This window comes from Petaurus breviceps, unplaced genomic scaffold (genome assembly GCF_028583685.1).
Source record: "Petaurus breviceps papuanus isolate PSGF00001 unplaced genomic scaffold, PetGlider_PUasm1.0 90845, whole genome shotgun sequence".
Lineage (NCBI taxonomy): Eukaryota > Metazoa > Chordata > Mammalia > Diprotodontia > Petauridae > Petaurus > Petaurus breviceps.
The window spans coordinates 16,176,555-16,201,347 of NW_027187359.1; the positions used below are offsets into that span (position 1 = coordinate 16,176,555).

Genomic DNA, 24,793 nt, shown 5'->3' on the forward strand with positions numbered 1-24,793 from the left:
TGCTGAACTTAGAGTGAGGAGAGACCTGGCTTCAAACCCTGCTTCTGTTACTTATGTGCTTATTGTTTGATTGTGACCATAGGCAATCCATGACAATCCCTGGCCCTCAATTTCCTTATCCATTGTATAATGGATCTAGTGTTTTATAAGCCTTGAAATGCTATATAAATGTTATCTTCTAATATTTGGAATATAGTACTAGAACCCAAGGGATTGAAAGCATTCTTAATTAACAAATGAACAGGAATTTCCAGAACATTGAATCTACTTACCCTTTTCCTAGTTACCTGATCACACAACTCATTTATGTTTGGGGTGTTAAAAAGCAGAGTTGTTTCATTTATAGACAGTTGTGCTCACAAAGAACATTTATCCTAAATATCTCATTTGAACTTTACAACAAAATTGTGAGATAGGTGCTATTATTATCCCCATTTTACAGTTGGAAAAACTGACAGAAAGAAGTAAAGTGACTTGCCTACGGTCACACAGCTAGTCTGAGATTTGATTTGGTCTTAGACTTTTCCTGACTTTGGCCCAGTAATCTACCTACTTTGCCACTTAGCTGCCATCAAATGAGATACTATTTGTAAAGCACTTGGCACAGTTCCTGGCGCATAGTAGGAACTTAATAAATGCTTATTCCCTTCCACTTTCCTTCTCCCTTTCCCCTCTTTATCCTATATGCACAATTATTTTCTATACCCTTCCCCCCAATGTTATTAAAATGTTTGTATTTTTAGCTGAGCTTCTGTTAGAAAATATAGTCAATTCTCCATTTCCCTTCTGGTTTGTCTATCTTATAGATTATCTGCAGCATGTTTTTAATACCAGTTGCCCTGAATTGGAGTTTACTCAGGGAAGGCAAAAATACTGTTATCAGTGTGAACTAAATTATCACAGGTATACCTACAGCATTTTTTCATTTTTTTTACTCTTTGTTTTGGTTTGATAGTAGTCTTTTCCCATACCTTAGATTAGCTGAATTGTTGGGACTGGCACTGAGCCTTGGGCATTTCAGCTGGGCCCGCAACTGAGAGATCTTGGGTGATCCCTAATGAAGTAGGAGATGCTACGTAATTGAACAAGCATCTAAAAACTCTGTGGAGTAAATCAAACAAAAGCTGGTGTGATATTTTGTCATATTTGTGATATGTCAGTGTGATATTTTGAAAAGAGCCACTCCAAGTCTCCAAGTTTTACTAGCTGTGCAAGACTGGATGAATCACATCATTTCTGAGTCTTTTACTCTTAGCCTATAAAATGGGGATATTGCTACCCTTTCTTACCAACCTTATCGGGTTATTGTGAAACACAAATGATATATAATGTATGAAAAATCTGTAATTTTTTAAGCACAATGGAAATACAAACTGTTATTATTTTCATTAATAAACATACGTACCGTGATGCTTGTGGGGAAGGATGTGATGAATTCCGCCTAAAGGTCTGCTACTTCATGAGGTAAGTATTACTTTAAATTTCCCAGTGATTTTGTCTCTAATTCTGGAAAGTCAGAGAATTTCTATTAGGAAATAAGTTGAAGTGCAGCTTAAGGAATTATTTATTTTAATAATATTACATTATCCCCTGGAGCAAATATAAAGGAAGTAGAAATAAGGAAGGAGCCTTCATAACCAGACCCCTTCCTCCCATTCTAGTCTCCTTGCACCATCCCCCCTTCCAGATGCTCTGGGATCCAGTGACACTGGCCCCCTTGCTGTTCCTCACACATGACACTCCATTTCCCAACTCAGGAGTTTCCACTTACTGTCCCCCATGCCCAGAATGCTCTTCCCCTTGAGACCAACCCTAATTTATACTTGTACATAATTGTTTGCATACTGTGTCCCCCATTAGACTATGATACATGTTGTGAGCAGCTGAGACTTCTTTTTTTGCCTGTCTTTGTACCCCCAGTGTTTAACATAGTGCCTAGAATGTAGTAGGTACAGAATAAATGCTAGTTGACTAAATGACTTAGTAAAACTTCTTTCTACTTGGAATTGTACCAGATTTGCCATTAATATCATGGCTTATTTAGTTCTATTACTCTAAAAAAGTGCTTTTGTTACTGTTTTGCTCAAGCAAGAAAGTATTGAACTTGAGTCAAAAGACAGGAATTCAAATCCTGAATCTTTTGCTTACTACATGGCTGAACTCAGGCAAATCGCTTAACTTCCCTATGAGGTTGGATTGAAAGGCATTTAGGTTCCTTTCAGCTATAGGTCTATAGTTCTCTGATCTACAATATGTGGTATTTAAGGAAAAATAGTTTTCATCCCCATTCTTTGGTCTGTGGGTGGGAGATCAAACTGTTAAAAAAACATGTTTAGAAAATAAAAACAAATCCTGGGAAGGGAGAATTTATTCCTTTCACACCTTCCCTCACCAAAATAATTGTTTACACCCCCACACTGGCCTCTGTTTTTGATGTGGTGAAGGGTTTGCTTTGATCTGTGTCTCTGTCTGGAGCAGCTAGATGGCTCAGTGGATAGAGTACTGAGCCTAGAGTCAGGAAAACTCATCTTCCTGAGTTCAAATCTGACCTCAGACATTTACTTCCTGTTACCCTGGGCAAGTCACTTAACCCTGTTTGCCTGAGTGTCCTCATCTGTAAAATGAGCTGGAGAAGGAAATGGCAAACCACTGTAGTATCTTTGCTAAGAAAATGCCAGATGGACATGACTCAAATGACTTCACAGCAGCAGCAATGGGTCTGTCTAAAAGGAGATAGATTTCTATCTATGATTCTTCCTGGATGTCTACCTTACAGTTGTGGAATTTAAACATTATGTTCTATAAATATGAAACCATGGGTCCACTTCCTCACCATGGAAACCAAGGATAAGCATCCCTATTTAGTTAGACCCTTATCTTGTCCTGGAACCCTCCCAAAATATGCCATGCCTTCTCTTGCAACGGCCCTGTGGTGAATAGCATCATTGAGCACAATGAAAAGGCAGTCCTGTTTCCCAGGTCCTTGGGAGTTGGGCCCTTGGTCCAACTTTTTATTTATTTTATTTAGATATTGTATTTAATTTTATTTAAATATGTTAAGTGTTTTTGTTATTTAAATAACAACAACAAAAATAACTTGTCATTTTGGAGTGGAAAATAGGGGAAGAATTCAGTTGTGGAGTTTATCTGATATCATGTAAAACCAAAAGAATCTAAAGACTGAATTACTCATTTTTTAACTACTTGGATGGACATTGTATAGAGACAGCCTTTATCTAACTGATGTTCTATATTAAATATGTTTTTACACAAAATATATAGCTACATGGAAAAATCACAGAATAACTATTTCTTATATTTGAGATATTCTCTGAAGAACATAATTTAAAATATTGGGGCATATATACATGGGCCATATGTGTTGACCAAATTTTGTGGATTTTTTAATTTGTTATTTTTTTCTAAAATCTGTAAAAATAAGTCCTAGATAAATCTATGATAGATGATATTAAACACCTACTAGGTGTCAGACACTGTGCTAAGCAATGGGGTACAAATATAAGCAAACAGAATAGTTCCTTCCCTGAAGGAGAAACACAAGTACTTAAAGGAGTGCTGGATTCATTCTCTGGAAGTATCACAGAGGCCTGATTCATTGCAAGATAAGGGAAAAGACTCCTCTGCCAGACTCAAGGGGAAGCTGAGGGTGTTGTCCACTTTTCTCAGGTTGGAAATGCTTGGAGAGTAGGACTATATCCAGTAAACTTTATCTCAATTAATTTTAAAACAAGAAATTTTTCTCTATTCATAAGAAAAATGTAATCTAACAAGGAAAGAAAATCAAGAAAAATTATATCATTATTTATCTAAAACTAGGGGGAAAACAAACTTTGATCTATGAGTCGAAGGAATGGAGGTCGGATATCATGCATTAGACAAGAGAGCGATGGATCATTTAATTCAATGAGAGCTCTTGGACAGAGAATCCAAAGACTGATATATCCTGATACTATTACTTGACATTCCATATCTTTCAGATACTGGATTCTGGAGTTCCCAGCAGAATTTAATCTGGATCTTGGTTTGATTCATATGACTGAAGAGTTTCAGGAAGTAGCCAGCCAGCTGGGATGTGAAAAACATATCAACCTCATTGACATATCCAGCATGTAAGTAGGGCCCATATGCTCATCCATTGAATATGAGGAATTCCCTCTTTTTGTGATTACTAGAGACATTCTGGGCTAACCTTATAGATCAATTAAGGATTTATATTTCATATTTTTCCTTTGGAGAGCAACCACATTGGACAAGGTTAGAAGATATAGACTGCAGTTTCCTTATACTTATTTAACTGTGTCATTCAATGGGTACCCATAAATAATGTCAGTCCTGTCTTCCATATGCTGTCAAGATGGCCCTTATGAAATGGAGAGGTTGGTTTTTAATCATGTATTTGATGCTTAAGCATCCATACATGTTGATTGTATGTACATTCATACATGGTTGATTGATACATTCTACACTTTGACATAGAAAAACAAGTAATATTTGCATTAACATTTTCCCCTTTTCCCTTTTTCTTGATTACATGGAAATGTAACCGTGACCATGACCAAAGGTGTGATAGAGAAGAATGCAAGGATAGATGTAAATATCGATAATGAGGGAACAAAAACATGTCGATGAAATGAACTCTGCCTTTTTCCTTCTCTATTCCCCCTTTCCCCATAGCTGTTCAGGGCTAAGTGGCTAGGATTCTAAAATAAGCAGAGGGGTAAGAAGGCTACTATTCAGTATCCTTCACACAATGTCAGGAAATACATTAAAATAATGTATTCCCACAGGGCACAAGGGACTGACTTAAATGGTAGTGATTATACTTCTCTAAGCATGGGAGAAGTAGTAAGATCCCTCTCTGCTTATAGGGGGTAGCAAAATTTAGTGGAAAGAGCTCAGGATTTGGAGACCTGGTTCAAACACCGGCTTCACCAATTACTACTTAAATGACCTTGGACAAGATTCCTGGCCTCTCTGGGCTTCAGTTACTCCATCTATAAAATGAGAGGAATTAAGGTAAATGACCTAAAAGATCCCTTCCAACTCTATATCTATGATACTATGGTGATTAAGAGGTACAGACTTAAGGTCTATATATAGTTATCTCATTGAGAGCAAATTAATTCAATTAATTTCTTGAACATCTACTATGCACTTAACAGTGCCCCTTAGGCTCCAGTCAAACCAGATTATTCTCTGTCCTCTGAGTATACTTTATGCCATTTCTTAGACACTTTCCTTTGCTTATTATGCTCTTCCCTTCCTTTTTATCTGTTGTACTTTTTACAAGTCCTTTAAAGTGCAACCTAAATTTTACCTCCTCAGTGAAACCTTTCATCACATCTTCCCAGGTCTCATGAAGTACTGGATTTTCTGTCTTTATTTATTGTTTTGTATTGTTTTTACCATTGTATGTGCTATGTTCCCAGATTAGACTATATGTGCTACATTATGTATATTTTGTATCTCTCAGTGCATCTCATAGTACTCTGTACCTGGTATGCTTAAAAAAGTTTGTGCAATTGAATTGAATCAAAGGTCACATACTAAATAAGCCTCTATTTCTAATCAATAATTATTATGTGCTTACTATGTGCCAGGAGCTTTGCTAGATGCTAAAGATACAAAGACAAAAATGAAATAATCCCTGCCCTACAAGACTGCATGAATAGTAATTATTATTATAGCAAAGCAGACAAAGTGGGGACAGAGAAATATTTAACACTTTTTTAAACTATTGATCAGATCGGATGTGAGATTTAATATGATTAATATATCATGGGACTTGCTGAGGCTGCACCTTGGCAAAAATTGTGTAGTATGGGCCATTTTCCTCTGCTTTGCCTTTTTCTCCCCCATCTTTATGTCTGGTCAACTGCCTGATTCCTTCATGTTGAGCCCTCTACATTGATGCTCCATGTGAACCTGCCTTTTGTGGTGGCACATCCTGCCTTAGATATTTCCCATAACTTCAATCTCCATAAAAATGTATTTGCCCTGAGTTTAGTCCATGCAAAGTTCATCCTTCATGGGTCACCATAGTCTATGATGATAACCCCATGTGCTACTGATATTAACAGAACCCTGAATTTGGACTCACCTCAGACATTTACTAGATGAGACTATATGCATGTTATCAAACTGTTCCAAGCTCCAGTTTCCTCATTTGCAAGCTGGAAATAATAACAATAGTACCTACCTTAGAGGGTGTTTGTGAGGATCAAGTGATATGGAGAATATTTTGCAAACCAGTGTTATATCAATGCTAGTTATTATTATTACTGTCATTAATAACAATGACAATAACTATAATCCTTCCAAGAGATTTTTGCATTGGTAACAGGAACACATAGGAGATCTCTTAATCCAAAGGCATGATTTCAATGCTAGGTTGCCAGATACCCTGGAAAATCTGTTAGGAAGATTATTTCATGCAAACAGGACTTTTCATGCCCCATAATAATGGTCTATAAGAAACTCACTGCTTTACATGCTCTGCTGCCATTGTCACCCTTTGTGCATAGTAGACATTCAATGAATATTTAGAGTAGTTTGGAAGGAATCCTTGATAGATTTCATCTAGTCTAATCTCCTAATTTTACACACAGGGAAACTGAATCTCAGAGAGGTGAAGGGATTTAATTAAGATCACTATTGGGGCGGCCAGGTAGCACAGTAAGTAAGAGCACCAGCCCCAGAGATGGGATGACCTGGGTTGGAATGTGGGCTCTGATACTTAGCACCACACCCAGAAATATCTGGCCGTGTAACCTTGAGCAAGTTACTTAACCCCAATTGCTTAAAAAAAAAAGATCACTATGGAGTTTAGTAGAGACATCATCAGGACCCAGGTCTTCTTATTCCCAGGCCAATCAGTACTCTTTTCAGTATACTATAACATGTCATTTTGAACTTAACTTGGAGTTGAATAAACTCTGACTTTTTAGTTTGATTCCATGTTATTCCATCCAGATAATAACTTTCATGATCTGCCTCCTATCATGCTATTTGGCAATTTCCGGAATGACTTTCTTTAAGGAACACTATTATACTATGTGTTGGTCAGAAGTTAGAGTATGGTATGGATTATTTTTGGATTTTAAGGCTAGTCCCCTTACGGAAAAGTTAAAGTCACAGAGAGAAAAATTTGGATAGCCATCTGCCAAATGCATCCTACTTATCATTTTTGCTTACTAGCTATTGGATGGAACTTCCAGTGAACTGGGCAAAATACTCAAATCAATCAACAAGCAGGCGTTAAGCACTTACAGGCTTTTTATTAGGTGATGAAGATACAAGAAACTTAGAGTTCTACTGGGGGAGACCACAGGTCCATATATAAGTATGTAGAGAACAACAAATATTGAGCACACTATACTTAGCATGGGCTTGGACCATGTTGACCAGACTTTCATTTCTTGCAGTCCTTCCTATGACTGGATGAGAAGAGTTACACAGAGAAAAAAAGTGTCTAAGAAGGGAAAAGCCTGTCTGCTGTTCGACCATCTGGAGCCCATTGAACTGGCTGAGCACCTTACTTTTCTGGAGCACAAATCTTTCAGACGGATTTCAGTAAGAAACTTGACATTTTCTTTTCCAAGGATAACATGCCAGCTTCCCCAGGAACGCCATTTCCATCCTTTGAAAGAATTGGCAGCCTCTGTCACTGTACCCCACTGGAAACTTTCCCGTAGTCTCATAAGAACAAGCCCTTTGAAACAAAGAGAAATATTATCCTGTCATTGTTTGTGGTTAAGAAGTTAAACTTTTGCCCATTTTTTTCAATATCCTCTTTGTGGGACTAAAGTTCATTTTTTTGTTTGTTTGCTTTCTGTTTTGTTTTTCAGATATGCTCTAGAGTTATTGGCATTCACAGTTAAACTATATTCATTTAAATAAAGATTTTTGCTCCTTTGAGGGGAAGGAATGAAACATTTGGGTTTAAGTTGAATGTCTAATTGTGATTGGTGGCTTAAATCGAAACTTGTAGCCTCCAGGGTATAGTCCAAAGCTGGGCTCTTTTCTTTCCTGGGATCAGCACCCAGAACCAAAACATTACTTTCCTACTCATCTTGATACTATCTTCTTCCTCTTTGCTACATTTTTTTTTCCTTCTTCAAGTCCTGGGCCCAGTTCTTTCAAGGGACCTACTCATTCATTTGCTATTGTTATACTTCCATAATCCTCTACAATTAGTCATTTTCTTATGCAGCCTCTGGAAGTTTTCATTTGTCCTCCAATGTCCTGTGACTATGTCAGTTCCCTGATTTGCTCTGTACTATGGCCTGTGAGGCGCTGACATCAGGACTCTCTACAGCATTACTGAAACAGTTTGTGGATAGTAGAGCATTTATTTGGTGACAAGCATGCATTTCTGAAGGATGGTTTCCTTCATTAGGAAATGTGCTCCCATTTGCAGTGGATGTTAGGGATTTTCTATAGGCAGACACACAGTGGGAGTCAAGAGATCCCTGCACAGATGACTTTTCTGAAGGTGCAAACATAGTTGATGACAATACTGTTGAACATCTGAAAGAATTCCTTACTTGTCGTCTTCACTTAAAAGTAGCCCTAGATCTTCTTGCTTTTATTTCCTTTTTTTTTTTATTGCCTTTCCTGAGATTAAAAATAATTTTTTTGTTTAGCTGCCCCTTGCCCTGAAAGTATATTAATTTCTTCTTCCTTGGTATAGGCCTTTGTCTGTTGTGAGAGTCTGAATGTTTTTTTTGTAAATACACGATGGAAGAACTGTACATATTAAGGAAAAAATATCAAAATTGTATATGTGCTATGGAATGTATAAAAGATGATACAGATGATGGATAGATGGATGGATCACAGATAAGTGATCGTTTGATTAATACATAGATAGGTAAATAGAGAGAACAAAGAAGTCACTTCTCTTGTCTAAGATTCATTTTGATATTCTGCTCCAGTGAGATTCAGCATTTCTAACTCTTCCTTTATTAGTTCACAGATTATCAAAGCTATGTAATTCATGGCTGCCTGGAGAATAACCCAACCCTGGAAAGATCCATTGCTTTATTTAATGGGATTTCTAAATGGGTCCAATTGATGGTTCTTAGCAAACCAACTCCACAGCAAAGAGCTGAAGTCATCACAAAATTTATAAATGTTGCCCAGGTAAGGAGACTTTTCTCTTTTTGTATGTGTCTAGTAATTACAGTTAAGGTAAAAAGACAGGGATACTTAATCTTAACATGAATTTAACCTTAACATTAATTAATTTTTTAATTTTATGTATTTTATTTTAATAATTTAAAAAGTCAGTCTGAGAAAGGTTGATTAGGCTTCACTAGATTGCCAAAGGAGTCCAAAGCACAAAAAGTTAAAATCTCCTGTTCCAAATGTTTTTTCAGAGCATTCTCTACTGAGAAAGGATAGTGGACAAATTTTACATTCTCCTTATAGACATGCTGAATAATGGGTTTGCCTAATGAATTTCTCATGATGACATTAGGCATTCCTTCTTTTTTTAATTATTCATTCAAATATTAAGAATTTATTAAGCCCTTTTCCATGACATTTCTCTTTCAGAAACTCCTTCAACTACAGAATTTTAATACATTGATGGCAGTGGTGGGAGGACTAAGTCATAGTTCTATTTCCCGCCTCAAAGAGACTCATTCTCATCTTTCTTCAGAAGTTACAAAGGTATCTGCAGGATTTACACAAATTTAAAACAAAAGTCTTGTTTTCCAGAACTTATCATTTATGTGCAATAGATATACATTTGTTTGTAGGGGGTTTATTTTCTTCTGTAAATGGGGACTGCAAAATCAGCACTATTCTGTGAAGATAATCATAATGAAAAGAAAATTAATTATTTTAAGAACAAGCTAACCTTCCCTCTGAACATCTATTCATAGTGCAGTGGGGAGATGAACTTTCTTGCACTGCAATTGACTAAAGTAATATAAGAAGGAAATAGAGTCCTGATGGTAATTTTAATGCAATGTCCCAGTACGATATGTCTCATTTCTTTTAAGCTTTGTCAAGGTTTCCTTCTTGTTCTATTTCTCCAAGGTCAAAATTTATCATCCATTTTTTTTTCTTTCCTGGAAAGTCCTTTCTCATTTTCTGCTAAGATGAACATCACCTGATCTGGAGAAATTCTCATGGTATTCTATTACTGTTTTTATTCTATTATTACTTACTACATTTAACTCACTAAGTAAGGCAGATTCTGGCTTTAACTAATTGAGCCAGATTCTAGTTTTCTCATAAAAACTTCGACTTTCCTCTACTTACCTAAAATGCATTCTTATTGAAAAATTATTTTTATTTCATTAAATATTTCTCAAATACATATAAAAGATTTCTTAACAGTCCAAATTCTCTTTCTTGTCCCTTCACCCCCTGGAGAAGATAAGCAAATTGATTTCAATTTTACATATGAGGTCATGCCAAACATTTCCATATTATCCATGTCGTGAAAGAAAATGCAAACAAAATAAAACAAAAGTAAAATAAAAAATGTTTTGATCTGCATTTGGAGCACATCAGTTCTCTCTCTGGAGGTGGGTAGTATTTTTCATAATGGGTTGTTTTTTGTTTTTTGCTTTTTGGAGGGCAATTGTGGTTAAGTGACTTGCCCAAAGTCACATGGCTAGTAATTGTGTCAAGTGTCTGAGGCCAAGTGTCTGAGGTCCTCCTGACTCCAGGGCCGGTGCTCTATTCACTGTGCCACCTAGCCACCCCCCATAATGGGTCTTTATGAGTTGTCTTGGATCCTTGTATTGATCAGAGTAGCTAACTTTTTACAATTGATCATTCTTGCAGTCCTGGTCCTGCTCACTTCACTTTACATTTCTCATATACATCTTTCTAGGTTTTCTACAATGATCATGCTCATCATTTCTTATAGCACAATAGTAATCCATCACAATCTTATGCCATAAATTGTTCAGACATTCTCAGATTCATGGGCATCCCCTTGATATCCAGTTCTTTGCCACCACAAAAAGAGCTGCCATGAATAAATAAATATAATATAAATCATATATTATAACAATCCTATATATAGTATATATAATACTATGTATGTATGTATATATATGATAGTATACACACACACACACACACACTAAATAGGTCCTTTTCCCTTTTCTTTGATCTCTTTGGATTACAGATCTATCAGTGGTATTGCTGAGTCAAGGGGTATGCACAACACAATGACTTTAGTTCCAAATTGTTCTCCAGAATGGTTGAACTAGTTCACAACTCCACTAATAGTGTATTAGTGTCCCAATTCTAAAATGCATTCTTAATTCCTTACTGAACAAACTGAGTTAGGGGTTATGGGAGGCCCAAAGAGAAGAACAGTCCCCATCCTCAACAAAAGTGCAATTAGGTTGAGGAGAGTAGAAATTATATACATACTGTATATATTATATACAAACTGAAGGATAATCCCCAAACCTGGTCTTTGTTATATTTATCCCCAGATTCATAAGGACAAAATTTTCACTCATTGAGAAAAAAGAATAAGGAACACTTCATTCTTTGTATTTTTATCCTCAATACTTAGCATAGTGTTTGGCAGATAGTAGGCACTTAGAATAAATAAATGCTTGATGACTGACTGATTGAAAAGTTTTTCCGGAAGTGTCATTTCATTAATTTAACTTGTGCTTCTACAAATAAGAGTGCTAGGAATCACAGAAGCCAGTCTTCTGCTCTCATATTTCACAGCTAACCCCAGTATCCTGGAGGTCTTTGTAGCATTAGTTTTATGATCCATTTTCTTAGTCATTTGTTTCTAGGTCAACTCAGCAACCGCTCTTACTGAACCTTTACTGCCTCTGTGGAGGGCTTTATAGAGTTCCTTAAAAAAAACGTGCCATCACATCTCCAGAGACATGACCAGGGAGGATACAGGAGGAGACACCACTTGGAGATGTTAATTCTGTATCTGTTTGCAGGACTGGAATGAAATGACAGAACTCGTCTCCTCCAGTGGCAATTACTGCCGTTACCGAAAAGCTTTTGCTGACTGTGAAGGCTTCAAAATTCCCATCCTGGGCGTTCACTTGAAAGACTTGATAGCCGTTCATGTCATTTTTCCAGACTGGACTGAGGATCATAAAGTCAATATTGTGAAGATGCACCAGCTCTCAGTGACCTTGAGTGAACTGGTCTCCCTCCAGAGCGCCTCACACCACTTGGAACCTAACATGGATTTAATCAACCTCCTAACAGTGAGTATCGAGAACATTTCTGTCTGTGTTAGCCCTCCTTTCCTCCCTCCCTCCTTCCCTCCCTCCTTCCCTCCCTCCTTCCCTTCCTTCCTTCCTTCCTTCCTTCCTTCCTTCCTTCCTTCCTTCCTCTCAGTCTAGTAAGCCCATGAGGCTCTATGACAAAAATTGGTTTTGCTGTCAGATTCAATTCAGATAAATAAATGCTGAGTAGATCATGGAGAAGTGCAGTGGCCACTAAACTTGTTTTTAAATCATTCTCCTCTATAGACAAATTCTGAGCTTGCATATATCTCTATATATGTGTTATATATATGCACATATATGTATGTACATATACACATAATTAATATGCAAATATTTATTTATTTAGAAATTATACAGGTTTGATTATACTAATCATTATGTATATTATAATATACAAAGCAGAAATTAAAAAGGACAGGATAAAGATGAAATATATTTAAAATAATACTTGGTATATTTATGGGGCTCTAGTGTGGGTAAAATGATGGTGGTGGGCTACTAATGGCACACTCACTATTAGTACAGGTGCCTGGGTCATGGTCTACTCTGAGGGACCTTACTTAGCACAGAAGGGGAAAGATTTAGAGTTTTTACGTTTTTTGTGGGGGGGATATTAGGGGATAGCCACAAGTGGGAGTGGAGAAGGAGAATGTCATGCCACAACGAGTAAATAGTATAGTATACTAGATAGTATAGTTGTGTTGAAACAATCATGGAAATTGGCACTTGTAGAAAGGGTAGGATGTGACCTGTCTTCTCATCTTCTGACTGGGGTCCTGTCATGTTCCAGTGGAACTGTATAGGCCCCACTTAGGAGGCCTCTTAGCACACTCTACAAAAAGCTGAACTCAGAGTTGGGAAAACTGAGTTCCCATTCCTCCTTTAACACATTTTCTGTTTGTGACTCTGGGCAAATCCCTTGACCTTTAGCAGAATAGATGCTGATATTTACTTATGGAAGGTGTTTCCTCACTGGGAATTCCTTATACTAAGAAATCATAGGTCCCATTAAAAACATTGGGGGAAGTGGGATAAGGGCTGCAACCTCTTGCCTACCTGCCCTAGAAGCTGGATTAACTTCCTGTACACATAACTTCTGGATGAACCTCATCTGTCACAGCTGAGGGAAGAAGCCACAAGTTGTAGTCCAGTATTTAATTTGGTGCACAGGAAGGTGATTCCCAGGGGTTTATTAACTCAGATGCCTGGTCCCAATCATCCTCACCTTTCAGTTCCAGTATGTTTACAAGAGGAGGAAAGGGAGGGGTATGGTACAGTGTGAAATAAACTGGATTTGCTGTTAAAAGATCCAGTTGTGAATACTGACTCTGCCAGTTATTGCCTTTGTGGTCTTGTGGCTGTGGCCTTAACCTTTCCTCATCTGTACAATGAGTGGGTTGAACTATATGAGCTCTGAAGTTCCTTTTAGCACGAGGTCTATGATCTTGTGATCCATTGGGCACGATGGTTCCTCTGGGAGTTGGATCTAGACTTCAACATAGATCTCTTTACTTCAGACTCAAGGAAAAACAGGGATAGTACCAGTCAAAATCTCACGAGGCCTCTGGGTATCACGTGCCAGACTTGAGCTCCTATTCTGTTCTTGTGGGTAGTGGGATGAATTCACTTCTGTACCACCTCTAGAACTGCTTCAGTTCTTCACCAGGATTGGGATTAAAGGCCTCCCTCCCATACCATTGGGAAGGACAATCTCACTATCAGTGGAAAGAGGACTTCTGTCTGCCCTCAGTCAACCATTTTTAATCTCAGTGATAGTGTACAAAAACAGGATCTATTCCACCAATGGTCATCAGATAACCCAAGAGGATAGAGACCACCCACTGCTTCTAGGTAGAGAGGAAGAATAGTTCTCTGGCTCTTGTCACCGCCATGGTTATTGCCACTCTTGCCCCTCACCCTAGCGATGATGGTCTTCACAGAGACTGTGGTGATTCAACAATGGAAGATGTCCCTGCCACCTATGGATTGGAGCTAAAGGCTGTCCTAATCACATGATGTGCTATTACCATACACACTCCTGGCTCCACTAAGATCACCCAAGATTTGTGATAGTAGCCTGGAAGACTAAACTGGATATCTAATTATTGGGCTTCTTCAGAGAGGGTGTTGAGAAATACAGGCATCTTAAGGAGGAAGTAGGGTTTCAGTAAATAAAAAAAGATGGACGGAATATGAGAAAATGTCTAGCATAAATTTGTTTTGTTTTTCAATCATGACCCTTTTTGGGGTTTTCTTGGCAAAGGTACTGGAGTGGTTTGCCATTTCCTTCCCCAGCCCATTTTTACCAATGAGGAGCTGAGGCAAACAGGGTGAAGTGATTTGCCCAGGGTCACACAGCTAGTAAAGGTTTGAGGCCAGATTTGAATTCAAGAAGATAAGTTTTCCTGACTCCCAGGTTGTCACTCTATTCACTCTGCCACCTTGTACCTTAGTACAATGTAGAGTTTGTTAATGATAGAAGGTTCTATAACAATCATTAGAGCTAACATTTATATAGCACTTCAAATTTTGTAGAGCACTTTACAAATCATCCTCATAGCCATCCTGGATGTTGGGTACTGTTATTTTCCCCATTTTACAGATGAGATAACTGAAACAGACAGAGGTTAAGCAACTTGTCCAGAGTCATACACATAGGGTCTGAAGATGAATTTAAATTCAGGTCTTTATTCATTGTACTATGTAGTTAGGAATAGAAGGCAGAGAAAAACAGGAACTGGGGAGGTCTAAGGTTAGCTTTATTCTCTCTTTCTCTCCCGCCTCCCCACCGTGTGTGTGTGTGTGTGTGTGTGTGTGTGTGTGTTTGTCTCTCTCTCTCTCTCTCGCTGTCATTGACCTAAATTCTCAGCCAGTCCTAGGTGTTCTATATGACTTGGGAGACCCACACTTATGGTAGAGGTTATACTGAAGAAAGTCATGGCAACTAAGAGCCCCAGTGGGAAATTAAAACAGTTTTGTCTTCTTTATTGCCAGAATGATGTAAATAAATTTCCTTGGGCTGCTGGATTCAACTTTAAGATGTATGACTCCTAGACATTTGTTCAAAGTATTTCTAGACCATAAATTTATTTATCAGAGGACTACTAAGAATATCACATGTCATCTGGGATTCTGGGAGAGACAAACAGTCCAAAGTCCAGGTGAGATAGAGGGCTGGTCAGGTCACTAGTACTCTGCCAGGAATATCAGGGTTCAGGGTGAAAGGAGAACCCCCATTCCAGTCATAAGATGTCAGTCCCAGAGACAAATGAAAGTCCTGCCCTGTCCATATTAGCTGCCTTTGCCTGGCTCCCTTTCACAACTAGATCAAAAGGTCACTGAGGTGAGGGACTGACTGTAATTCATCTTTGCACATCTTTGTACATACAAGCATGCAATGCGGCCTATAACTTCATAGAAATTTAACCTTTGTTTAATTAAATTGATTGGATGTAGTGTCATTGGGTTCAGAAAGTCACCTCTATCCCTCTGCATGCTCAGGCAGGTTCCAGGTGTTAGAGGAGTTCCAAATTTTTCATAGGGGTGGAGTAAGGAAAGGGTCTCCAGAAAAACACTATGTTTTTCTATCTGTCTCAAGGATTTAAAGGCTAGAAAAGACAGTTCTTGCCTGGAATTAATTGCTAAGCAAAAATGTCAGAATTGGAAGTTCTCAGAGAGGTCGCATGGCATGGCAGACTTGGATGGATGAACTTAGAGGCAGGAAGATCTATATTCAAATCCTACTTCTAACACTTACTGTGTGAAGATGAGCAAGTCACATAATTTCTCTGACCTCTGTTTTCCTCATCTATGAAATGAAGGTAGTACTTGTAGTAGCTCCTTTACAGGTAATCAGTCAACAAGTATTGCTCAATGAAGTACTGTGTGCAAATCAAATATTGTTTTTATAAAAATTCTGTATAAATGATGGGACAACTTTAAAGTGCTATCTAAATGTTAATTACTGTGATTGCTGTTATTGTCATCATTGACATTCCTTCTGTTCCTGCCTTTCCTAAAAGTGATAGGAAAATCACACTGTCAGGCTCAAGAAAAGCCACAATTCAATTGGACAAATACCAGATGTTTATTCATCTTTTTCATTTTTTTCCTCAGGGTTGGGCCTGTAATAACTCCCACTACCAAAGCAGACCAGCAAGTTGTTTGTAATTTATAGTCTTTGCCTGGGGCAAAGTGACATATGACTTTAAGCCTAGGTCTTCCTGTCTCCTACCCCATGCAGCCTATCTGTTCATATGTACTTGATGCTTATTTGTACTGCCTACAATTTGTTGCTTCTGTCTCTTTAGAGTACTATGTTGCAGATTCTGAAGGTCACTTCTACTTGAATGGAGGTGGGGAAAAGCAGCCAAATTCTCCTACCCTTGCATAAAACGAGTCAGGGAAGGAACCCCTAATTGGATTTATACAATCTCAGCTCTCAGAGGTGGCTTTACATTTCCCACATATTTTCGTGGCATAGGTTGTTATCAAGTCGGAAGACTTGGTTTCTAGCTCTAGTTCTGCTTACTTATGAACTATTTGATCCCCCTCAGATGGTTTATCAGTAAAACTAGGGGGCTGACCTAGTTGATTGCAAAGGCTTTGTCCAACAATTGTTACTTGTATCCTCATTCTTATTAATCAAGGTGGTGGTGATGATTAGAGTGATGATGGACATTTTAGTGTAGTGACTGAAGGACTGAGCCTCATAACTCTTGACTGAGTCAAGAAAATCTGATTCAAGACCCATACAAACTGTCTATTTGACCATGAGTAGGTCACTGACTCTCTCCACACACCAGGCAACTCTCTAAAGACTGTTAAGTAACAGAAAATCAGGGGGGAAAAAGAATTGCATTGGTAGAGGGAGTGTTTGTGTTTTTTTGGGTGGTATTTTCCAACCCCAGTGAAATCACAGTCCTCCCTCCCATAAGAGTACTATTATTTTTTCCAGTGATTTTATATGGGAAACTAAAACAGTGGTCTCCTTATCTTCTCTGCCAAGGTGATGTATTCAAGCTTTAAAATTTATAGTTTCAAGACATTCACTCAAATGATTTCCAGATCATATATTTGCTGACTAGAGGATAAGATCCCCTGAGAATAGCCCCATATGCCAGTGGGGTCCTTAACATTTCACAGAAACAACCAACTAGTAGAATCTTGTATTTCTCAGGGGCTGAAATCATGCATCATATTTTTCACACACAGAGGAAAAAATAATCCAACAAATTGCATACACCTGCATCAGTAAATCATTTGCACATGTAAATTTGTTTCTATGAATAATAGTCCAGAGCAAGAAACTTGAATCTGGCCCTAAACCCACATGCACATGTGATGTCTGCCCACCAACCACAAAGTAATGCTTTGGTTTTCGAAGCATTCAATCAGGCTGTTGGAGAAATAAAGACAGTAACTTCATATGTAATGCCTTATTCTGATGGATTCCTCATCTAAATGAAGAGAGAGAGTTATCAACAGAGTCCAATGCTGCAGATAGGGCAAAAGGGATGAGAACTGAAAACAAGTCCTTAGATTTCTAATTTAAAAGACTTGCACAAAATAATGAAGATCAGAATGAGCAGAACCAAGAGAACACTGTATACAGTAACAGCAGTATTAAGAAAGACTTTGAATGAATGTTATTTTGATTACTTTAAATTCCCAAATTAACTATAAAGGACATATGAAGAAAGATAATATCTGCATCCAGAGAAAGAACTGATGAATAGAATGTATGGGATAATTTTACATATACACACATACATATGTGTATATTATATACATACACATAGATATGCATGCATGCATATGTGTGTGCATGTGGGTATATATGTGTGTGTGTGTGTGTCTAATGGTAGCACCCCAGGGTGGGGGAAGGGGGCAGAGAAAAAAAAGAGATTTACATCATAATTTTGTTGTATAATTTTGTTTGTATTTTTAAAAGGGATAGCAAGTTGTACATAGTAGATTTGCAGTATCATATGCAATCATCTTTTTTATTATACTATGTTATGAAATGCTTGTTTTATTCCATAAATTCAAAACAAAATAAAACAAAACAAAACTGCAACCTGTTAAATAGAAGCTGAGTTAGTTGGAGAAATAAAATTGTCAACTACACTTAAAAAAAAAAGAGAGGACAATTGGTAATTTTGACTAGTACACTTTCAGATGAGAGACCTGTCTGAGAACCAGGTTAGCAAGAGAGTAAGAGAAAGTGCTTTTTCAAGATTTTGATTGAGAAATGGAAGAGTGAAATAGGACAATAGCTAGTGGCTAATATATTAGACTATCAATTTTCATGCAAACCTACCCTGGGAATACAGGATGATGCAGGTGCAAAGCTCCGAACTGAGAGTTAGGAAATTGGAACTTTTATCTCACCTGTGCTATGTATGTATGTGTAACATGCATACCATTTTTATAGGGCCAGGAAGGCTATAACTTCCCTCAGGGTTCTAGGGTGCCCTAAGAGGCTGGAGTTTTATCTTTCTCCTATTGCCATAGGCTTGAACCCCACTAGCTATGTCCCCCCCATCAGGTGCTTGTGAGCAAAGTTTCCAATAAATGACAACATTAAATAGCTTTCACAAAGAGTTATTTACTTCAAAGATACAGCAATAACAACATACACTTCCCTCCAAACCTCAGGGGCACAATAGCACACCACCACCACCATCACCTTGATGTGGGGGATGTGGATTAGATTTATAGCTTAACTCTGTTCCTACATAGCATTGTCCCTACCAAATCCATGTCCCCAAAGTGGAATCACTGCTACATGCCTGAGTCCTTGGTTCAGCTTCCACTGGCATGGGTCCAGAAGGACACACTTGATCACTCCTCGCTCCCTGAAGAATCAATGCTGGACTGGCCTGGATTTTCACTTCTGATTGGGTTGGCTTGATATCTGAACTAGGGTTATTCTATTCCCTACACCTCATGTTCTCTTGCTGGTACTCTAAGCAAAAGAATCACAGAACTTCCCCAGACACAGATAAAGCAAAGAACTTCCCAAAGGTCGTTTCTGACTTTTTGAGAACACTGATAGTTCTTGCTATGCAGTCCATCAAAGAGTTTCTTCTCAATCCCAAAGTTGGTCAACCAGAATGAATTGTAGGATATCTATTCATGATCCCCGGAATTCTAATCAAGCTACCTCCCTCACACATTACACTTCTCTCAGAAGTGGCTCCCTATTGTCCTCCAGGTGGGGAGCTGCCATCTGAGGCACTCCTTGTGTGCTCCAGACCCTTCTTTTCAATGACATCTGTATCCACTTTATAAAAAATGTACTTTCAATTCCATAGTTATTTTTGGTACAGTGTTGTTAATCTGACCTGATGAGGATTTATTAAGTACCTACTGCATGCAAAGCACCATATCAGGCTCTAGACACACTCTAAATATATTAGTCAACCATATATTTTTATATAAAACTTAGCATTGGTGTTTCTAAGAACTATATAGAAAATCTTGCTGTGTTAGGAATGAAGGGGTGAGACTTATAGGCTTAAAGCTTCAGGCTCAAGTGACATCAGCTGTCTATAAACTTAAAAATAACAATACAAATTTAGCCATTCTGAAGAGGAAGTGTGAATTGGTGGCTAAGTAGTTTATTGGACTGGTCATCAGAAGAACTCATTTTTTAACTTTCCTGTTCCTATAGCTTTACTCTCTTGTCCTTTTTTTTCCGATCTCAGATGAAGCGGCTTTTCTTTCCAAAGCTAGTCCCTCTGCCTGTACCCTTGATCCCACCCTCCTGCTTTCCTCCTGAGAACTTGCCTCTTTGATCTTCTCTCCATGGAGTTCTCTGACATTCACTCTGTCTACCTGCTTTTACTCAGTATTCATCTTTCTAGGTTTTGACACAAGTGACCACTCTCTTTTCATAGATATGCTGTCCTACCTTGATTTTAGGACACTTCACTCTCTTGGTTCTCTTTCTACCTGTCCAGACACTTTTTTCCCCTCAGTCTTCTTGCTATTAAACTTCATGTAAAAGAACTTCAGTATCTCATCAACATTGCAATATGCCTCAGGTTAATATTTAATGAAATCCAAAACCAAATTTATTTTTTCCAGAGGACTTTCTATCATAGAGTACATTGAAAAGCAATTTCAGAGTGACCAGCCAAATGTTCCTCTACTTTTCTGGATCATCATTTATGTGGATGCACCCTAGGATTTTTTTCCTCCTGGACCCTCTTTACTTCTTTGTCATATGTTATTTTATCAGCTCCTATGGATTCACCTTCATCTCGGAAGATAAATCCCAAATGTACATATGCAGGTCTCATCTATCTCCTGAGTTATAATCCTCTATCACCAATTGCCTGTTAGGCAAGTCTACTTAGAGGTCCCCAACATATCTCAAATTCTATCTGTCTGAAGAACACATTATTCCAAACTCCTTTCTACTCCCTGCCCAATGAACCCTTTCCCATAATTCCACTATCTCTGTTGAGGGCACTGCCACTCCTCCAGGCACTTCAGGTTTGAACCTTTGGAGTCATTCTTGACTCTTCTCTCTCACCACCCTCTCCTTATCCAATAAGTTGCCTAATCTTGTCGATTTTACCCCCATAGCATCTGTCACATTTGTCACCTCCCCTTAATTCACACAGCACTATACTAGTCACACCCTCATCATTGCTTAATGATGTAATATTGTAACCTGTAATATTCTTCTAATTGATCTCCCTGCCTTCAGCATCTCCTTTCTTGAATTAATTGTTCACATATCTGCAAAACTGATATTTATAAAGCATAGATTTTGGGGGGGGGAGGCGAGGCAATCAGGGTTGCCCAGGGTGACACAACTAATAAGTGTCTGAAGTTAAATTTCAACTCAGATCCTCCTTACCCCAGAGTCAGTGCTCTGTCCACTACACCATCTAGCTGCCCCTCCATTGTCATTTTAATTTGTTTCTAGTCTCTTTCCAAAATGATCTCACATTATTCATCATTACATATTCTGTGTTCTAGCCAGACTGAGCTATTTGCAATTCCCTTTACATAATATCCTGTGCTTTCTACTTCTGCATCTTTTCAATCTGTCTCAAATGCCTGGAAGGCTATCCATTCTCACATATGCTTCAAAGAATTCCTAACTTTCTTCAGGACCCAGCTGAATGAAATACCTTCTCCCAACAGAATGCCTATTTTTTTTTTCTCCCCAGTCGTTACTGCTCTCTCTCTCTCTTTTACCTGAATTTACTTTGAATCTTACTGGGCCCCCAGTGAGTAGCTAACTGCTTCTTCCTTCAAGGTTCTAGAGGTTGGGAGAGTCCTAGTAGCACTATTGTTCACAAGCCCCCATCTGGTGTGGTCCCCATTCATTACCAGCTGAAATCAATTAAATATATAAACCTAATTAGCTTTTAGTTGGTTATAAACATCCTTCCACCCCAAAATTTGTACAAACTCTCCCATAAAAATATACACAGTCTATGAGAAATGAACTCAAGCTTTGACAGCAAATGAGGCAAGAGGATAAGTCAGAGTTCCTTATGGAGGGATGTCATTTTCTGTTTTCGTGGAGTTGTCATGAAGTTTCCTAATGACATGTGTTATTCTCTTCTGACCCCTTGCAGAGTGCTGCTGATACTTTTCTCTGCACCATACAAGAGGCCATGCTCTCTAAAGCTACTTTTCCACACTGTGTCCAGTTTGTCATTTTGTACCTTTGCCCAGATAGATTTGGGGTTTGTCCACTCTCTGATAATATGGTAATTTGGGGGAGGAATATAAAACTCCCTCTGGGTTTAATCTCTGAACCCCTGCATCTTATCCTCTGGTTATAGGCAAAGGGGTCTGGTTCCTTAATATGATCTCAAAGCTTACCTTTCAAAGCAATAACTAAAAGTCTCTTGCTCATATAGCCTTCTCTGCTATAAAATGGCTAAAAATATATCTAAAGGTTTCAATTAATCCCAATATATTTTGACATCTCATTTCATCTAATGACTGGAAGCATGTCACTCTTTGCATCTGATTTACAGTTTTGATTGATTGACTAATTTAATAGCAGGGTCTAGTAATTGTTTATCTCTAGTATATACATTTGGTTGATTCTGTAAGGCAGATTTTAGGTAGAAAGTAGGGGAAACGATTCCTAAAAAATAGAACAGGACGAGTGGGAATCCCCTTTATCCTTTTTTTTAAATTGGGGCAAGCATATCTCTTGACCCCTGATTATTCAAACCAGTGTAATAATCTTGGACAAAAGATTGTAGAAAGTATATCCTTGTGGTCACAGAATCTGAGTCATAAAGCTTCTAAGAAATCATCCAACCCAATTCATACCTAAACATAAACCCTTTCTACAGAATTCCCAACAAAGCATCATTTAGAGGAGACTTGAACACCTTCAGTCAAAGGAAATCCATTAATTCCATTGTACTAATTCCATGTGCATCCTACTTTTGTATAGCTCTAATTAATAGGAAGTCTCTCTTCATATCAAGACTAAGCATTTCTCTTTGTAATTTCCATCCACTAATGATAGTTCTAATTTCTTGGCTGAATAAAACAAATTTATTTCTTCTTCCATGTCACAGCCCTTCAATACCTGAAGATAGTTTTTATTCATCCTTTAAGTTTTCTCTTCTTCTGGCCAAATATCCCTAATTTCTTTCAACTGATTCTTGTATGGCTTAGTCTCCAAAATGTCCACAGTCTTGGTTACCCTCCTCTGGATGTGCTCCAATTTGTGAATATCCTTCTTACGATGTGATGCCTGACACTAAATACAAAATCCCTGATGCTGCTTGACTAGAACAGAATATGGTGGTCTTATGGCTTCCCTTATCCTGAATTCTCTACATCTATTAGTGCTTACTAAAACTGCATTAGCTTTTGTGGCTACTACATCACACTATCTATGCATACTGGGCTTACATTCCAGCATCCTCTCCCAAATCTTTCAGACAAATTATCTTTTACATACTTGTCACCCTGATCTTGTTCAGCTGATTTTTTTTGAAAGAAGATGTGGGATTTCATGCTTATCCTTATTAAATAATTTCATCTTTCTGTATTTGGCACCTACATCTAGTTTGTCAAGATCTTTTTGGACCTCCATTCAGTCATTTACTATATTAGCTATATCTTTTGGCTTTGCTTCATCTTCAGATTTGATAAAACTGCCTTTTATGTCTTCATCCACACGATTAGCAACATTTTTACAAAGCAGAGTCATTGTGACTGTTCACTAGTGATCTGCATTCTAGCTGACATTGCCCCACTGTATTCTTCAATGTATCCCAAATCCATCTAACAGTATCATCTACCCTACAACTCTCCATTTTGTCCAAAAGGATAGCATTAAAGACTTGGTCAAATGATGTGGTGAAATATGGGCATACTATGTTTGGCCTATCAGTCACGTCATCCTCCTCACCCCAATACCCCTTCCCAAAAAGAAATTAGATCAGTTTGGCATATCCTATTCATGGTCAGCTCTTCTAATTCTTAGTGATTACTGCTCCGTTTTCTAATATTCATTAGAATCCATTTGATAATACTTTCTTAAATTTTTGTCAGGAATCCAAGTCGTATGTGCCAACCTGTGGTTTGAAGTTTCTGTCCTTTGTTTTCTCTTGCAATCACATTTCTCTGCCGCTGGGATTTCAGATTTCACAGCTTTACATATTAAAGTGTTTTGGGAAAAAGGGAGAAGAGTAGCTAAACATTATATAAGTATGTAATGTACTTAGGTTTCCAAATGCAGACTACATAGAGAACTGCACTGTGAACTACTCAGCTGCTTTCCCCTTGCAAAGAAAGGCCAGGTGAAGATGTCTTTAGCCAGAATCACATTTTCATTATGGAGTTGTTGTTTTTTAAAAATGTTGTTTCAATTTCATAGTAAAAGAAATATTCTTTCAGTTTTTTTTCATGATATTTTTAGATTTTTGCAGTTACTTTTACCATTTTGAGTATATGCAAATAACTGGAAAGTACCTGAATTTTTACAGTCCGCTGGGGGAAAATTCAAAGATTGGTTTACATAGACTAAGCTTGACTACACAATTGTCTTTTTTTTTTTCTAACTATGCCTAGGCAAGATAATATATATTATATACATACATATATGTGTGTATACACACATGCATATATACATACATACATATATTAAAGCCTGTTCAGGGTTAATACACTCAAATTGGGGACATATGGCTACTGAACAACTCCTCTCAAATCTAAATACAACAATAAAACAAACATAATAGGACTTAAAATAAGTTAACCTGAAGCCAATATCCTTAAAATCAAGACAGCATGCAGCAGCATCTGTTAACAAAACATTAAGAAAGTAGAACCAGGGGTGGCCAGGTAGCACAGCGAGTAAGAGCACCGGCTCCAGTGTTGGGATGACCTGGGGATCGAATCCCGGGCTCAGACACTTAGCACTCACCCAGAAACACCTGGCCGTGTAACCTTGAGCAAGTTACTTAACCCCAATTGCTTAGGGGTGGCCAGGTGGCTCAGCAAGTAAGAGCACCGGCTCCAGG

The 24,793-nt window shown here is 38.0% G+C and overlaps 1 protein-coding gene across 3 annotated transcripts in view; it reads left to right on the plus strand.

The window, feature by feature from the left end:
• The window catches only part of RASGRP3 (RAS guanyl releasing protein 3), a 130,837-nt gene that overhangs the window by 55,450 nt on the left and 50,594 nt on the right, over positions 1–24,793 (plus strand). For 2 of the 3 annotated variants that reach the window (XM_069072186.1, XM_069072187.1), the window contains exons 2-7: positions 1,406–1,464; positions 3,999–4,130; positions 7,446–7,593; positions 8,992–9,165; positions 9,580–9,696; positions 11,967–12,242. In XM_069072186.1, coding sequence (XP_068928287.1) covers positions 1,460–1,464; positions 3,999–4,130; positions 7,446–7,593; positions 8,992–9,165; positions 9,580–9,696; positions 11,967–12,242 — 852 coding nt within the window. In that variant the 5' untranslated portion in view covers positions 1,406–1,459. Of the gene's footprint in view, positions 1–1,401; positions 1,465–3,998; positions 4,131–7,445; positions 7,594–8,991; positions 9,166–9,579; positions 9,697–11,966; positions 12,243–24,793 lie in introns of all 3 variants that reach the window. The other variant, XM_069072188.1, reaches the window with a different exon arrangement.